General features: G+C 48.4%; 6 protein-coding genes across 6 annotated transcripts; 5 read left to right on the forward strand and 1 right to left on the reverse strand.

The window, feature by feature from the left end:
- Window positions 1-426: 426 nt before the first annotated feature.
- J7337_004783 (uncharacterized protein) lies at window positions 427-4,316 on the forward strand (the record flags this gene model as incomplete). Its single annotated transcript, XM_044822472.1, has 2 exons — window positions 427-758; window positions 812-4,316. 2 exons carry the CDS (start codon window positions 427-429, stop codon window positions 4,314-4,316), a joined length of 3,837 nt encoding a protein of 1,278 aa, XP_044683805.1.
- Window positions 4,317-5,076: 760 nt separating this feature from the next.
- On the reverse strand, window positions 5,077-6,547 carry J7337_004784 (uncharacterized protein; the record flags this gene model as incomplete). Its single annotated transcript, XM_044822473.1, has 2 exons — window positions 5,077-6,363; window positions 6,410-6,547. The coding sequence occupies 2 exons, from the start codon at window positions 6,545-6,547 to the stop codon at window positions 5,077-5,079; spliced, it is 1,425 nt and encodes a 474-aa protein (XP_044683806.1).
- Window positions 6,548-7,426: 879 nt separating this feature from the next.
- J7337_004785 (uncharacterized protein) lies at window positions 7,427-8,607 on the forward strand (the record flags this gene model as incomplete). The annotated part of the gene is made up of 2 exons (XM_044822474.1): window positions 7,427-8,470; window positions 8,491-8,607. 2 exons carry the CDS (start codon window positions 7,427-7,429, stop codon window positions 8,605-8,607), a joined length of 1,161 nt encoding a protein of 386 aa, XP_044683807.1.
- Window positions 8,608-10,190: 1,583 nt separating this feature from the next.
- Window positions 10,191-11,956, forward strand: J7337_004786 (uncharacterized protein; the record flags this gene model as incomplete). Its single annotated transcript, XM_044822475.1, has 6 exons — window positions 10,191-10,347; window positions 10,395-10,707; window positions 10,767-10,925; window positions 10,972-11,039; window positions 11,091-11,554; window positions 11,603-11,956. 6 exons carry the CDS (start codon window positions 10,191-10,193, stop codon window positions 11,954-11,956), a joined length of 1,515 nt encoding a protein of 504 aa, XP_044683808.1.
- A 475-nt stretch (window positions 11,957-12,431) lies between these two features.
- On the forward strand, window positions 12,432-13,514 carry J7337_004787 (uncharacterized protein; the record flags this gene model as incomplete). Its single annotated transcript, XM_044822476.1, has 1 exon — window positions 12,432-13,514. One exon carries the CDS (start codon window positions 12,432-12,434, stop codon window positions 13,512-13,514), a length of 1,083 nt encoding a protein of 360 aa, XP_044683809.1.
- Window positions 13,515-16,611: 3,097 nt separating this feature from the next.
- J7337_004788 (uncharacterized protein) lies at window positions 16,612-17,745 on the forward strand (the record flags this gene model as incomplete). The annotated part of the gene is made up of 1 exon (XM_044822477.1): window positions 16,612-17,745. One exon carries the CDS (start codon window positions 16,612-16,614, stop codon window positions 17,743-17,745), a length of 1,134 nt encoding a protein of 377 aa, XP_044683810.1.
- Between the last annotated feature and the right edge of the window lie 248 nt (window positions 17,746-17,993).

Here is a 17,993-nt window from a genome sequence, read left to right on the forward strand (position 1 = left end):
GCCCCCCTGTTGGGAAGATTAGTGCACATGTGTCCAATCATACACCGCTCCGTTCTTCTTTTGGAATTGGTTGCCGCCCGTGGGAGGGCAGGGGTCGCCAGTCATGACGCGACCGATAATAGGTGCAAGTCCAAACACCGAATATCTTGGAAACTCAACCTAGTACCTAAAACCCTCTTTTTCGTTACATCTTTATCGCTAGATATCTGTTACTTGTTTACTTTTTTACAAACAGTTTGGCTGATGGTGCATCGCCCACGTTGTCAACTGTCATACTTTATCACTTATCACGTTTCAGATTGTGCTCCAATCCCTTACAATATTCTTTGAGAACAGGTCCTTTCAGTATTCTCCCCGTTTGGGGCTCCCACTCTCCTTTCTCCTCCTGTGCCCAAGTTCGAAACTGTCGACGGCTTCAATTTCGACATGTCGTCAACAGATTCAGACGCTTCGGCGTCAGCGACCGATTCGGCTACAGGAACAGCAGCTTCGATAACTAGCTCTATCGCGAGCTCCCTACTGTCCTCAGCGATCTCCGCCTCCGAAACACTAAGTGCATCTGGTACCTCGTCCGATGAGCCAACAAAAACGTCTTCGGGAGGATTGGCAGGAATATCTCCATCGCAGACTAGCGCTGCAGACAAGGACAAGGGAATCGGCGTCGTCAGTTTCCTCACTGCCGTGGCTGTCGCTGTAGCAGTTTTTGCAGTCCAGATTCTGCTTTTCCTAATTCTTCGCAATAAACTGGCCCGCATTTTGTAGGTTGAAGCCGATCGTCGTTCCTGACTCCCACATCACTGACTCTTCCTAGTAAACCCAAGACCTATTTGGTACCCGAACGAGAACGAACTGAATCACCGCCTAATAAGCCCCTTGCTATGCTGAAGACATTATGGCATTATGGAGATCGTGAGGTTATCGAAAAATGTGGTCTAGACGCCTATTTCTTCCTTCGCTACCTCAAGACACTTCTGATCATTTTCCTTCCCATTGGCGCCATTGTTATGCCGATTCTGATCCCTCTGAACTACGTTGGTGGTCTTGGACAAAAGGTTGATGTCAGGGATGATGACGATGAAAAGAATGAAGGCACGCCTACTGGTCTCGACACACTCTCGTGGGGAAATGTCAGTCCCAAGAACTCTAGCCGATACACAGCACATTTAATTATGGCCATCCTAGTGGTTATTTGGGTCTGCACGGTTTTCTTCTTTGAGCTCCGGGTATACATCAAGGTTCGACAAGACTACCTTACAAGCGCTGAGCACCGACTCAGAGCTTCAGCTACTACCGTCCTAGTCAACTCTATTCCTGCCAAGTGGCTCAGCGAAGACGCTCTGATGGGTCTCTTCGATGTTTTCCCTGGAGGCATAAGAAATATTTGGCTCAACCGAGATTTATCATCACTATTGGACAAGGTCAAGGAGCGGAACAAGATTCACCTGGCACTCGAACAAGCAGAGACGGATCTGATCAAAGATGCCAAGAAAGCACAGCTTAAGCAGCAAAAGGCAGAAGAGAAGAAACGCCGCAAAGAATTGAAGCTTAAAGCCGAAACAAAACAAGAAAGAGCAGACCGGAATGCTAAAGACGACGCGGCAGCCCAGCGAATGGCACAGAGTGCTTCAGGTACGGCGGCTGGCGATCAGCATAATGTTCCCCACAGCGTGGATGCTGGTGTTCGTGAGTCTCAATATGAGACGTACAACCATGACGTTGAGCATGAGCATGAGGAACACAACAAAAAGAGGGGTTTCAGGGTACCTGTTCTAGGCGATCCGCTCGCTAAGGTCGGGCATGGAATTATGGGTGTTGTGTCTAAGGCTGGCAACAACGTGGACGACACTCTGGAGACAACAAATGGTTTCATGGGCCTCTCCCAATCAACCGAACCTCGGACTACGTCTCGAACTTCTGACCGAGTTCGTGAGCGGGCTTCAGTGGATGAGGATGAGCTCAACTCTCCTTCAGACACTCTCCGGGTTCTGAACAATCAGTCACGAAACGGCAGGGCCTCGGCCGATAGCACCGCAGCCATCAACCCTCAAACAAACCGCGAACATTTTGGCAATCCTGGTAACACGGTCCGAAAGCTGGAGAACATTGATGAAATTTATAGTAAAGAGGAAGCTAAGTGGTGGCAATTCTGGAAGCCGCCTCCGGGTGCTTATGCTTCACCTGTCCCCCAAGGAGGTGTTTCGGCAGCATTCAGGCAGAAGAAGACGAACGAAAGCAGGCCTTTGTGGCAAAAGATGAAGTCTTCCCTCCCATTTATGAGCCCAGATGATGAAGCAGAGCCCATGGAATATCCTACAGCCTACAACACCGAGTACAAGGAGGATGCCGAGCCAGCGGAATGGGAGAAATATCTTAAGAAGAAGGATCGCCCAACGCATCGCCTTCCTCTGTTCGGACAGTCCTGGCTCTTCGGAGTTCCTTTTGTCACTAAGAAGGTCGATACAATCTACTGGTGTCGTGAAGAACTGGCCCGTCTCAACCAAGAAATTGAAACGGACCAACAGCATCCTGAACGATTCCCGCTCGCGAACTCTGCCTTTATCCAGTTCAACCACCAAGTTGCGGCTCATATGGCTTGCCAGAGTGTGATTCACCACGTACCCAGGCAAATGGCCCCAAGAATGAACGAAATTTCACCAAAGGATGTCGATTGGGATAACATGGCGTTCAGCTGGTGGCAAGAGTGGCTGCGATCCGGACTTGTCTTTGTTATCGTTGTTGCTATGATCTTCCTCTGGGCTATCCCCGTTGCTTGGACGGCCGCTCTGAGCCAGCTTGACAACCTTATCCGATCTAATCAGTGGCTGTCTTTCCTTAAGGATAACAACACAGTCCACAATATCGCGAAAGCCGTGGCTGGTGTCTTGCCAGCAGTCGTCCTCGGTATACTGCTGGTGCTGATTCCCATCATTCTGGATTTCCTCGCTCGCTTTAGAGGTGCGAAGACAGGTTCCCAGAGAGCCGAGTTTGTCCAGATCTTCTACTTCGCCTTCCTGTTCATTCAAGTTTTCCTGATTGTCTCTATTGCGTCGTTCTTCGCGGCATCGCTTGATGAGCTGGTACACAACGTTCAAGAACTCCAGACCGTTTCCGACGTTCTGAACCTGTTGGCGTATAATTTGCCCAGTGCGGCGAATTACTTCTTCTCTTACATGATTCTGCAAGCCATGTCTACCAGCTCTGCAACTCTTCTCCAACTCGGCGCTCTGGTCATGTGGTATGTTATTGCCAAAATCCTCGACAGCACTGCACGTAACAAGTGGTCGCGGAACACCAATCTGCGCCAGGTGAAATGGGGCGCATTCTTCCCAATCTACACCAACTTCGCGTGTATCGGAATTGTCTACTGTGTCATCGCACCACTGATTTCCATCTTCGCCATTCTTACCTTTGCGCTCTTGTGGTTTGCTCAACGTTATGCTATGCTCTACGTCACCCGCTTCGAGCACGATACAGGTGGTGTCCTGTACCCTCGAGCCATTAACCAGACCTTTACTGGCATCTACTTCATGGAACTTTGCATGGCTGGTTTGTTCTTCCTCGTTCGAGATGACAAGGACAATGACGTCTGCACACCTCATGGCATCATCATGATCATCGTTCTTATCCTTACCGTCGTCTATCAAGTGCTCCTCAACTATTCTTTCGGACCACTCTTCCGCTACCTTCCGATCACTTTCGAAGATGAGGCGGTATTGCGTGATCAGGCATTCCAGCGAGCCCAGGATCGCCGTCTGGGTCTTTTGGACAACGACGAGCTGGCAGAGGAACGTGATAGCTCCGAGTATCAAGAGAAGGATCAACAACTCCAGAATGGCCAAGGTATTGAGATGCGAAAGTTTGGTACCATTCGACGCCCTGTGAAGCAGGTCGGAACATGGGCAAAGGATGGCGGTAACCAGCTTCGCAAGTTGGCTGGTGTCAACAGGGATAAGGACAAGAGTAAAAGAGCCTCGGAATACCGAAGAAAGCACCGCCAGAAGGATATTGAAGCTCAGCTTGCTATTGGTGAAGCTCTCTTTGGCGGCATTCATGACGAAATCGAGGACCTCACACCCGAAGAGAGAGATGCGCTTGTTAGGCACGCGTTCCAGCACGAAGCTCTTCGGGCCCGTCGCCCTACTGTCTGGATTCCACACGACGATCTTGGCATTAGCGATGACGAGATCCGTCGAACACAGGCATACAGCGAACACATCTGGATCAGCAACGAGGGCACGGCCCTCGACAGCAAGGTCCGAGTAGTTTATGGCAGAGCACCACCAGATTTCTCTGAGGTTGATCTGATCAACCTGTGAAACATGGTCAGTGGTTTGAGCAAGAGGAGGATTTTATGATTATCAAATGGTCTGTGGTTGTGTTTTCAACATTTTCAATGCTGGGCGTTCTCAAGATGGGTTTCATTATAGTTAGATGAGCCAGTATACACGGCCATTCGCATCGAAGGTGTTTAAAGAAAGGAGGAGGAGGATCGTGGTGTTTTATACCTTCAGCGCTGATGAGGAGGTTGGCTACTTCATTTGGGAACAAGCAATGGAGCTGGGGCGAAATTCTGATTTCTTTACACCTTTAGATTTGAAGAACGCTTAGTACAATAACAGGTTATTGTCACTTCATTAATAATTCTTGTTAACGAGCATGTGAAACTCGTTCTGTTGAAGTAATGCGCTATACTCAAGCTTCATTCAGTTTGACATGATGCCAGTATTCTTAACCATGTCTCATCTCACGTTGTTGACAGCTCGGTGAGTATTCAACGCGCTGTGATGAAACACTTGTAGTCCAGTGGAACAATAAATGGAATATCAATGTTGTACAGTCTACTCTTAAGACGCCATGCCAAGCAGGCGATAAAATAGGTATACGCAAGTCTAACACGCAAGCTCATCAAAAGCAAAAAAAGTGCAGTAACAAAAAACGCCCTTTTTCCAATGTCTGTATGTCGTGAACCCATCTAATATCCCGCACCGCACAGAAAATACCGCGTGTGCCAACAGCGCCGACGTGTTAATTCCTTCGTCACTCATGCCAGCCAGACCCAAACGTGTAGATTTGAGGTTATTGCTTTCTTTGCTCGGATTTTCGCGTGTCTTCGAGTTCTTTGCGGATCATGTCGTTGAAGACTTCAGGGTTGTCGAGGTAGAGATGGTGACCGGCTTTGGGGACAAGGAGGACCTTTGCACTGCCGTTTTCTCGCTTCTTTTCTTCTTCTGTAGCGTTTTCGAGGGCTTTTTGTCTCGTTTCTTTGAGTTTCTCCTCTGATGCTAGACCGCCTGCGACGTCCATCCAGTCGTTTTCTCCGTACATGAACACTACTGGTATACCGGTTTCTTTGACTGTGGTTCCGTCGGGTTTTGTGATGGTTTGACGGCCGACTTCTTGGATGCGATCAATAACGGGACGACGAGCGTATGCGCCGGGTGCGAGGATGTATGCTAGAGCATATTCACCACTGCCCTTTTGCTTAAAGATCGAGAAGGAGTAATCGTGAAGAGCTTGTGATTCAGCTGGTGGTAGATGATTGAAGCGTCGGAAACTCCAGCCTGAGACGAATCGTGGACCGAGAGGACCGCTCATTCGGACGATGCTGAAGGGAGAAATGTTCTGGTCCCAGAGCCAGACGAACCAGCCTGGCAGAGGTCGTCGTAGGACGTTTGAAGCAGGCTTGTGCTTTTTGAGAGTACCGTTTTGATCGGTTGTGCTTTGTTGATCTTGTGTGATTTCGTTTTGGATCGTTGATGTGTTCGGTTCGGGCATGGAGGCGTTGACGGCGTAGGGATCAGATGGGATACCGACTGGAGAAGCGAGAATGAGCTTTTTAAGTCGGCCTGGATATTTGATGGCGTATGAAACTGCGAGATAACCACCGAGCGAGTGACCAAGGAGTGTGAACTGTTCGAGCTTTCTGGCCTTTCGCCATTCTTCTAGCGCATCGACGAACCAACCCTCTGCTTCCATGACTTGATCCTCCTTCTTCTTGGCATGGATCTTGAAAGCCGGCCGTGACGAGTTTCCGCAGCCCAGCATGTCCAGCGCATAGAGCTTGAGTCCCTTCATGCGAGAAATAGGCTCAAAGTTCTTGTAGAAGAAACCGAGACCAGCGCCGTATCCGTGGATCATGACGAGAGCATCCTCCTCCTTTTCTCCGACTCGCTCGACGGTTACTTCGTTCAAGGCTCGGTTTTTCCCGGAAAGATGGACCATTGTTCGTCGCCATACTCGTGTACCGTATGGATCAGGTCGTTCGGGGGTATCGATGTTTGTAATACTGTCGTTTGCCTCCTTAAGGTGCGGCATAAGGTTCAACAAATTGCGCTCAACGGCTTGCGGTGCCAAACTCGTCCACTACAAATTATTAATTCCCACTCCTCAATTATGTCGGGCTACATACCCATTGATACGCAGCATCTTTATAACCTAGCGGAAACAAAAACGCATGCGAGGGCTTCAGCTCAGCCTGTTTAATCTCCTCCGGCGCATCGGCAACTCTCCCACCATGAGGCGGACGAACGGTACCGTCGGTACTCATACTGCGTGTAGGTGTAGTAGTATTAAAAGCGGTGATTGAAGAAGAAAGTCGCGATATAGGAAGTACCGCAGAAGAAGGTTGAAGTCTAAGCATTCCTTGCCTGGGGGGAGGGCGAGGTTAATAAGTGTTTAACCTCGACCTCTCTACCTCTATAGCGACACTGGGTAAAAAAAAAAACACTCTGGAAATTAATGGATGACGCCTCGTTTCGTGACGCAACAGGCACACAGCGGCCGGAGTTAAGGTACGAAAAAGTCGGGGTTTGAAACAAGCTCCGGGCCGTGGACAAGTCCGCAAGAGTAAGAAGAGTAAGATTGCGGAGAATTGGACTTGATTGTTTACTTGTTTGGGTAAGCGACAGAGGCTGAGCTGAGTAGGCTGGTAGATATAGAGAGAAGAGAACAGATTTAATTAGATTGACTCTGTAATAGTGAAAGAATATCTTGTCATGGGAAAAACGGAATATATCGGTTTATCATGTACTCGGTACCCGTTGTGGTTCCCCAACGTGTTGGGGCAATCCACTACAATTGGCGGTACTTGGTACCCCATTTACCGAGCCAGAGCCAGAGCCTTCAGATGGGATCTCTCTCTTTTGGCTTGTGATGACGATGGAAGCGGGTCAAAGAAACCGAACCATCTTCTCCCCAGGAAAATAGGGAACTAATTAAAACAAAGCAAAGCACCAAAAGAATCACACGACTCGCCCACGTTGATCAACAAAAACACCAACAAATTCCCAACTGACTCGTCCAACAAATCACAGCTCGGCTTCCCGCTCTCTCCCTTCGACCACCTGACGATTTCCCTATCCCTCTTCCAGTTGCATGGCATCGAGCTCTCTTTGACCCTGGCTGCCCCTCAGCCTCCAACCAAAAAATGTCCGACGACGTCGATTCCATCGTCAAAGGCGCTTCAGCTCCTACGCAAGGAGCAAAAGATGTCGCCGGCGCGAGTCCCATCCTCCCCACCACCGCCAAACAGGGCGATCCGCTGCATCACACGCCGAGTTCACCGTCCATGATCTATCTCAACCTGTTGATCCTCGAAGCTTCGCTGCGCGCACAATTCCTCGAACTACGAGCTCGGAAGCGACATCATACTTTCTTTCTCACACTGCTGTCACTGTGGATCGCTGGTTTTGGATATGCTCTCTTCCTCGCACCGCGTGAGGACGGTCGTGGTGTAGGTGGTTCTATCTACTGGGCTGTCGAGGGTGCAGAGAAGGTGTGCTTCATGGGTGGTATCATCACTGCGATACTCGTCTGGGCGACTGGGATCTGGGAGCGTGGAATTCGCTGGCCGAGACGATGGTTTGTCATTTCGAATAGAGGACTACGGGGCTTCAACTGCAAGCTGATCATAATACGACGGACGTGGTGGGCCGAGGCACTCTCGACGATTGGATTCTTCTTGACATACGGACTCTTTTCACACACGGCTAGTTCATCGTATCGATACGTCGAGCCGAGTCTCTTGCGAGAGGTGGAGAAGGAGCTCCAGATCACGAGCGATACACACCCGACGCTGATACTGCCCCACGAAGATGAGGAGAAGGGCGGTCACGAGGAGGATCTAGCGCCCGGCGGAGACTACGTCAAACTGCTCCTCCTAGCGAAACCTTTCTCTGCTACGTTCCGCGAGAACTGGGAGCTATACAGGACAGAATACTGGGAGAAAGAAAACGAGCGCCGAGCCCTGCTGCGGCAAAAAGTCAAAGAGCGCGATAACCAACTCGTCAAGCAACAGTACGGCTGGCTATGGTGGCTCCCCGGCCGCCAACCGCGACGCCACGAGCCGGAGAAGACACCACCGCGTCACATCGCCGTTGAGCGCGAACGGCGTCGTCGCGGGAGCAGTGTGCGCCGCGCATCCACAAGCTCAACACGAGCGCCTACGCCTATCGTTGAGGAAGAGAATTCTGTTAGCAGACGGCCTAGTAGCGGGTCTATGTCAGCGCGGCGCAAGAGGCTGTCTACGAGTTCGAAGCCCAAGAGGCCTGGGACAGATTCGAGGTCTGTTACGCCGGATTTTCCGTCGCCGCTGGCGAGGGAGAGTAGTGTGACGGATACACCTGATTCTGGGCCTGAGGGGGGCAAGGTTTTGAGGAATTCGAGTTCGAGATCGACTGTTGGGTCGAAGGAACGGGATTAGGTTCTTGGAAGCGATGTAGATGCTGTTTAGTGTATGTTGAGTGGTTGGCGATGTTGAAGAATACCATGGTTCTTGCTGGGCTTTATTCGACGTGAGGTTTTGCACTGTTGATCAACCACATCTAGCTTTCCTCAGTCGCCATTGTGTAAATATCTCGGCCGTGAATCACGCTGCATGAGATGCGCCCCCAACTTTGCGAGGTGTTCGTTGACAAGCACCCTTGTTGGTTGTCTTCACATATGCAGATGGCCATATTCAGAGTGAAAATGCTTCTGGTGGTGATGTATGATAGGCCGATGAGTTAAGGTTACAATCAGTGAGGTATCTCACATCTGTCCTTGTTCCCTGTCAAGTTCGTCAATTGAGTTTCTTGGGAGATATGAGATGCGATGCACTGATGCAGCGAGTAACGAGTCATTGACATGCGAGTCATTGAGATGCGAGTCGTAAGCAAGGCAGGGTAGGATAGCAGGATTATGCAGGGTGGTGTCCAATGATACCAGGTCCAAAGAGACCTCGTGCCGACTACAAGTTCGGTAGTGATACAAGACACTTTGAATGGTATTGGTAAATCGCATCGGTCTTATAATATCGGCGTTCTGATGCCGTGGAACTATAACTCTTCTAGCCTCTCAACTAGAACCATCACCATCGGTCTAAAGAGTGCCGAGAAGGTATTGCCTATTATTCAGAAACCAATGTCACTCTTATCTCGCATTCTTATCTCCCTCGCTATAAAGTCCCGAGACCATACTATAAATTGTGGAATAATCGAACGGCAGTACTCCGTAGAATAAAAAACCCGCACCATCGCCCGGCGCCCTTCCCGAAATCGGCCGCTCGGCATCTCCGAATCGATATCAGAAAACAGAAAACAGCATTTCCGCCAGATCCCATGTCCTCGCCACACCCATAGACTCAACGATAGGTAGGTAGTATACGAACGAACTATACATAAGCAGGCAACTTGTAAACAGTCTCATGACCCAATTCCAAAGGAAATGCAAGTCCAAGCCCCGTGAACAAAACTTCCCCGCGATGTCCAAAGCTTGGCCCATATTCATTCGGCCTTTCACCGAATGAATAAAGAAAACGAAACGAAATACGTAAAAAAACCTGCCATGCCCGGGGCAGTATTTCCCAAACCGGCATCATGATACCCGCCGGGGCCCTCTTGGCCGGCGGGCTGCCCTATCTACAGTGGAGTTTTGTCGCTCCCTGCCTATTCCATCGTACAATAGCAGCGTAACGCTGTGTAAATAGTATAAGCGAAAATCTGGGGTAGAGTAGCTGAGTAGATAGTGTGCGAGTACCGTTATCGCTGGGGAGTTGTCAAAGTTAATTTATTGTTCGCTATTATGGTAAGAGATCATCCGGTAGATAAGACTAGACTGGTAGATATTTAAGGATAGCTGTCTGCCCCTTCGCAAGTATGGAGTTTTGAGTCAAGCGAGTTTAGTTCCGCAGACCTGAGTAGACATTGCCCATCATGTTCTTCAACTGGGACAAATTCCTCTCGCCAAAGCCGTCTCTAGACGTCCCTGCTCTAGAGACGGTTGATCTCAACGACAAAGAGATGGAGAAGAGAATCGTACGAAAACAAGATCTTCGAATCATGCCTTGGGTCTGCATAACATATCTCCTCAGTATGTTTCCCATAACCCTCTCGCAATATTCGTCACTGACAGATTAGACTACCTCGATCGTGTCAACCTCGGAAACGCAAAGACTCTCAACAATGACTCGCCTGAGCACAACATCGTCTCCCAACTCAACCTCACCGGCCAGAAATACAACATCGCCGTCGCTCTATTCTTCGTCCCCTACGTCCTCATGGAATTCCCCAGCAACATTCTCCTCAAGTACTTTTCGCCTAGTAAATGGATTTCTCGAATCATGGTGTCTTGGGGTATTGTCACCATCTGCACTGCTGCTGTCACGACATATGGTGGATTGTTGGCTGTGAGAATCATGCTTGGTTTGGCTGAGGCTGGTTTCTTCCCTGGGTAAGTCGACAGTGAGGTTCAGTATGAGTGAGTCAGGGTGGGTGTGCTAATGAGGATAGTATCATGATGTATCTCTGCTTTTGGTACAAGCCTGAGGAGAGAGCTACGCGAATGGCTATCTTTGCTTCGAGTGTTGCTGTTGCGGGTGCTTTTGGTGGAATTCTTGCGACGGGTATTTCGTTCCTTAACGGAAAGGCTGGTCTGGCTGGATGGCAATGGTGAGTCTCTTACAATCCCTTCTAATGGCCCATCTAACATCAACAGGCTCTTTGTCCTTGAGGGTATTCCCGCTGTCATTGTCGGAGTCTTGGTGTGGTTCTTTCTCCCTGACTGTAAGTCTCTGACCCAGAATATCCCTTGAATAATATGTTGATCTGTGATAGACCCCCAAACCGTCTCCTGGCTCTCCCCCGAAGAACGCGCCTTCGCCGTCAAGCGTCTCGGCCCTTACGCCCCCTCCATGAACGACAAGCACTGGGACAGCAAAGTCGCCAAGGACACCGTCTCTGACCCTTTCTTCTGGCTCTTCGCCATCGCCTACTTCTTCATGGCCAACTCCCTCAACGCCTTTGGATACTTTGCCCCCTCTATCGTCTCATCGCTCGGCTTCAAGGGCTACAAGGCTCAGCTCCTGACCGTCCCTCCTAACGTCTTTGCTGTCTTCATCATTGTGGGCAACTGTCTGCATAGTGATAAGACCAAGGAGCGCTCGAAGCATGTCATGGGTGGTTTGGCGTTTGTTGCGACGGGTTATTTGCTCCTTGCTGTTGTTAAGCATTGGGGGGCGAGATATTTTGCTGTTTGTATTATTGCTTGTACCAACGCTGCTGTTCTTCCCTTCGTTGCTGTAAGTTACTCCCTTTTATCGCCGATTACATATACTGACTTGCAAAAGCACCGAACTGCCACCGTCCGAGGCTCAACTGCCACTGCGCTCGCAACAGGAGGAATGATCGCCATCTCCAACACGGGCGGTATCACAGCACCTTTCCTCTTCCCCTCCAGCACAGGACCCATGTACTCTATGGGTAACTGGACTGTTTTCGCATTCCTCATCGCTGCTGCTTGCATCACTGGCTACGTGTGGTATGTGTTTGGTGCTCACAGTGGTTACCGAACTGGTGATGCTACCGAGACTGGACACCTTGAGGTTCTGGATGTTGGTGACAAGGATCCCAACCAGGTCATGGACCAGGCTATGGAGAATGAAAAGGCCAAGGATAAGGTCAAGGCTATGGATATGGCTTAAATGTTTGGGATACTTTACCTAAAAGTTATGATTGACGTACGAAATACCTGGTTATAAAATATCTACATGGGTTTATTTTTCTGAATTAAAGTTCTGTGCAAAATGTAGTATGATTCAGCCAAAGCCAAACTTATTCTACTCCCTGCGTAGGAGACAATAAGGTGACAGCACATTTATTTAAGGCTTTGAAGATATTAGGATAACTTAGGACAATTTCTGTAAAATCTTCTAAATTTATGTTAATTTGCCTGTATTATGACCAATATTTGAACATTTTATACTTGATTCAATGAAACTTTAGCTACAAGGTATCCATACATTGCGTTTGCCTGCCTGACAAGCTTTTGCATCTCATAGTTTAAATGACTTACACTTTCCCATCATGTAGGTATTAAAGGAATTTCTTCCCCTGTTACTCTGTTCCTCCACTTCAAGATCTTTCCCCTAATCAGGACCTCACAACACGATCGCCAACATGGGATCTAATCTTGGGCATTCTATCCATCTTATGCTCTCATCGAACCTCCTTGGCGACGGTTCTATCCGTATTCGTTCAGTGCCAGGCAAGGGGTCGACCTTGCTACTTACCCAAGACGATGCTCATTACGAGGACGATGCAGAAGACCAGAGTCACCCCGAAGAAGACGACATCGAGCTGAAGAACTACATCGACGACTTCGCAGATGCTCTCAAGAAGCAGTCAGCGACTGAGATTGAGGACACCTTCAATGAGAAGCTGGCCGAGATGGTCTACGGCTCAAACATGATCGAGGCGGTCGGCAGCAGCCTCGACATCACAAATGAGCTCTGCCGAGACATTTTCGCCGGGGGAACAGACGCAGACGACGTTGAGATCAGCGATCATGATCCAGCTTATAAGGCTATCCAGACGGAACTCATCGAGAAGTGCAAGCCTAGTGCACATAAAGACGTGCTCCGAACCCGGCGCGAGGTTGTCCAGCACGCAAAGGCTGCATACTACATCATGAACGAAGTCGCCATCAAGGGAAAGGGCCTATCCGACGAGAACATCCTAGAAACCCACCGTCTCTTGACGTATAAAATCGATAGTCCGGATGGCATTCCCTCAAGCGAGTATGGGGGGATTTATCGAGATTGCCCAGTCCAACGCGGCTTCAACTCTTTCCCTCATCAGTCTACAGTCCCAAAAGCCATTCGAGATCTGACAGCCTCTCTTAAAGCTGACATCGCAGCAGCAGAGGAGAGCGGAAAGATTGACCCTGTGGCTCTAGCTGCCAAATACTGCCATAAATTCGTCAACATCCACCCTTTCCTCGACGGCAACAGCCGGACATGCCGTCTTATTCTGAATACAATTCTTCTCAAGTGTGGTGGTTGCTTCGTTTGGTTCGGAAAGAATCCAATGGAGCGTGAGGAGTATTTGGATATTGCAGCAGAGGGATTCGCTGCTGAGGCTATGGCTACGCAACAGGAGGAAATGGATGATCTACCGGAGGGTTTCAAGCCCAAACACCACAAGAAGCTGGCCACATTCATTCTTAAGCATGTGTATAAATACGTTAGCATATTCAATTAATAGGGCATTATGATGAGTTTAGAAAAGAAAGGCATAAAAGGAGTAAAGTCTTACAAGATTTAGGCTATCTCTTGTTACTTCAAATAATATTATCCTAAGTTTAGAGTAGTTTAGACCATCCTTTTCCTCTCCTCTATTAGGTATGCAGTCTTATCAGGTAACGTCAGGAGATCAGCCTTATGCAGAAGGGAGGCACATTCAAATATGCATACCACTGTCGAATCGACGCTTATCAAAGTCTTAGCAAAGATGTCACAACTATGCTTACTTGAAGAGAATTGGCGGGAGCGGAATTAAATGCCAGTTATTTGATCCTCTATTGAGAAGGACTCTCCATACCGAATTGAGAACTATATCCTTAAACTTGCCGTCGAGAACTCATTAACTTCTCAATTTACGCACCCAATACTCTTCTACCAATCTTCGCCCCCTCAGTCGTTCAACATCATGGGTGGAGGTCCAATCAGCCCATCATCAAAGCCCATCCCCAACGCCCGTCTCACGCTTCGCCGCGCAACGATAGATGACTTGGACGACATAACTTGGATAGCCGTTAATGGATCACCAGATGACCCAGGCACAGATTACAGATTCCCATACCGCGATAAGTACCCAGAAGACTTTTGGAAGTGGACAAGAATAGAGCATGAGGAATTATTCGAACGGCCGGATAAACTTGTCATCCTGGTAGTTACAGCGCCTGTGCTTGACGATGGAGAAGTCATCCATCAGCCCATTTCTTACGGCGTATGGGACTTGAAAGTCACAAGCGACTTTATACCAGGAGGTTCGTGTGGCCCGCTATCTTAAACTCTCTAACAATTACAGACCACGGCATCAACGAACGTCGCGACGCAAACAAAAAGCACATGGAAGAATATTCTAAAGCGCTCCCAGCTGGTCTAAAGAAGTATTTTAAGAAATTCGGTTCAGAGCAAATTCCTTTATGGGAGGTAGTTACGCATCCTGACTTTAGGAGGAGGGGAGCGGCGAGTATGATATGTGAATGGGGACAGAAGGAGGCGAATAAGGATGGGAAGAGTTTGAGTTTGTTAGCTACTCCTATGGGCAAAGGGTTGTATTTGAAGTTGGGGTATCGTGTTCTTGGGAGTGTTGTTGTGCAGGTTGAGGGGGAGGAGGAGAGGATTGTTGTTGATGCTATGGTTAAACACAATAAGTGAGTAAGGGGCTTGGCATGGTATGTTGGTATGAATTCCATATCAGGAATACACTTGTTAAATCCTTCAAACGGCCCTTCAGAAGCTGCACCCAGTCCTCAAAGTCGCAGGCTCCAGGCTCCGAATCAGGGGTCCAAAGCAGGTCAGCCAACGAGTATCGAGTTTGGCAAAAATTATCCTAAATCTACGTAAGTGATCTTCTTACTTGAGATCAAAGTCTGAAGGCTTTGGCCATTTCCAGCCTTTGTTACAAGCATTCTGCAACTCGCACGGATACTCTCGGTCAAACAAAGGTCCATTCTTACCCAGCACACCGGCTTAATGCAACGTCGAACAAGATTAGCAAGAAAGTAACTTCCAATGCTTGTGCTTCCATTTCACTGGAGCTCTTCCCCGGATCTGCATTGTGATCAACACCAGGGGCATCAGATCATGCAAAAGGTGATACTACTAGAGACAAATAAACTCAAGACGAGTCATTCTCGAATAGCATCACGAGAATCTGCCTATATTTACATGTTGACATGTCAGCTTTAACTATTTCCTACAGAGATCAACAACTCCGCATATCTTGAGGGACCGAGCACGATGATCTTCGTCTCGTCCTCGCTAGTGAGCAATAGTGTCAGAACCGGTTCCTGGGAAGCGGACAACCGTTCCGATCGTGAGCTAAATGGAATGAAGCTGAAACGAAAGAGCGGAATGTAGATCTTTTAGGAGAAGGCGGACGACGCTAGGGGACAAGCCACGGGTAACGGTAGACTAATAGGATGGGAGCATTCCCGGGAGACACTGTTTCCGGGATCGGACGCTGCAGGTGAGATGAGTGGTTGTGTCAAGTTCCCCTGAACAATGAGTTTGTCCTGTGGAGGCATTGTCGTCGACCAAGATACTTTGACACCAAGGGACTTGAACAATAAGCAAGGCGTCTTCGAGAAGTTATCTGCACGTAATACTTAGGGCTTTGACTCACATATTGCTTTTTCCTCCTCCACGTGAAGATTCTTCATGCACTTCATTTAGCACGAGGCTGCACATCAATTTAGATGTCAAAATTACCTGCAAGGTTTCTTCAAGCCATGTCTCGTAACGATCCTTGTCGTGATCCTCGCAAAGGTCCCAGTGAAGATAACGCGGGGAAGAAGCATGGGGTTGAAGTGGCTGAATCAAGTGCTCTGTATGACTTCCTGTTTGGCGGTAGTGATCGGCAGAGGATTCTTAGCTTGGCTGAGGTCTGAGGTTCAACTTTGACGAGTTATCAGATCCATCGATATTCCATAGTGTTGAGTACCAGGACGGTTGTAAGCGAGATATCCTTTATTAAACCCAGTCTTACAGATTTGACACCACCATAACTCTCCATTTACAACATCACCAATGACAAACCTCAGTAAAGTTCTTCCAGAAATCTCAACCAGATCATCAGGGATAAAAACTCTCTCACCACAGTGACCACTCCATCATCACAATTAACCTTTCAGCACCCAATAACCAAGCAGACGATGCAAGCCTCACACGGCATATATTCCCCACTAACCCCAGAATCCGCCATGATCTACAACAGTCCACTTAGCGCAAACCTTGCTCTCTCCCAGTCCCATGGGATCAACCCTGTCGAGTACCAGATTGGCACGGGACCTGACTCGCTCTTTTCGATTCCGATTCGTGAGAGTTTGCGATGAGGCCTACGCTACAGTCTGCGGCACAGGCTCCGTGCTCAGACCGTTTATATAACGTAGCGGTCAAAAAAGCTTGTAGGAACTAATAATAATAAGACTGTACGGTTTTAAGACATGGAAAACTTGGATGATGCATGTTGAAAAGTTTGTCAATTCTCCCTTTTCCCCGTTTATATCTACCCATGTTTACCTCGTCAGAAGTAAACGGCGTACCATTCCTTTGGAGAATAACTCATAGCCATGGCCAAAAATGGCTTTGGATCAGGCCTTGAAGGCATATCCCAGACCACAATAACCGTCGTTCTCGTCTTCCTCGCCATATCGCTCTACAATGTCATTGAGCTCAACTTCATCATCTTTGGAACCTTCAAGCGTCACTCCGGTCTCTACTTCTGGTCATTCCTCGTCTCAACATGGGGCATTGCAGTCTACTGCTGTGGTTTCTTCATCAAGTACTACGCCTCTTCAGCGCTGGGATATCTGGCCTCGACGTTCATCTCAGTAGGATGGGTAGCCATGGTCTCGGGCCAGTCCCTCGTCCTATGGTCAAGACTGCATCTCGTTCTGAGGAATAGATTCAGGCTAAAGGCTGTGCTATATATGATCATCATTAATGGCGTTCTTATGCATGGAACTGTTATTCCCATGATCTATGGCTCTTTTTCGCCTAATACAGCTATGTGGAAGGAACCTTACTCCATCATGGAGAAGATCCAAGTCACCGTCTTCTTCATACAAGAGATCATCATCTCATGCTTCTACATCTACGAAACAGTCAAGATGATGCGTCTGGAACGCACAATGGGCAACAAACGTGGAAGTCGTCGTCTAATGAACCACCTCGTCTACGTCAACATCCTCATCATTCTTCTCGACATCACCATCCTCGGTCTTGAGTACGCCAATCAGTACCAGTACCAAACATCCTACAAAGCTTTTGTGTATAGCACAAAACTCAAGCTAGAGTTCACTATTCTTAACCGTCTTGTTGAGATGACTACGGGTAATAAGGATGGCAGCTCTGGACCACGTAGTCACACCGCTGGCACGACGACAGGAAACATGCCGAATATCGCGCTTGATACATTCATCAGCAACAATGTTGACAAGCCACCTGGCGGTATATCTTATAGAGCTTATGTCATGGGTGGTGATGAGCGACAGGCTCCTCGTCAGACACCTCGCGATGATGAGGTTGTCATGACTACAGAGGTCATTGTTCAACGGGAAGAGAGAGGAGAAGATGATGGTATGAGCATGGGTGGAAAGTCATCTGCCGAATCTACGATTGGAACGTCAAAGGGGCATCATTACGAAAGTGAGGGATTATCGAAATCTTCATCAGAAATACATCTAGCGACACGAGGCTTTTAATCGGGACAGGGACATGACGACTACTCAACTCAGTATTTTCTTCATATACACATTATTATATATACCCGGTGTTATAAAACCACAGCACTACATATTTCTCACATTGAATACACACATTCATCTTCAGCATCACATTCTATGACTGTCTTCCCTTTCAAGAAAACGAGTTAATTGCGGCAACGTTCATTTCAAGCCACTTACCCGTTGCCGGGATTCGGCGTTGGAAGTTTGTGTCGTGTCAGCCAAAC

Source organism: Fusarium musae, chromosome 3, assembly GCF_019915245.1.
Source record: "Fusarium musae strain F31 chromosome 3, whole genome shotgun sequence".
In the NCBI taxonomy this organism is placed as follows: domain Eukaryota; kingdom Fungi; phylum Ascomycota; class Sordariomycetes; order Hypocreales; family Nectriaceae; genus Fusarium; species Fusarium musae.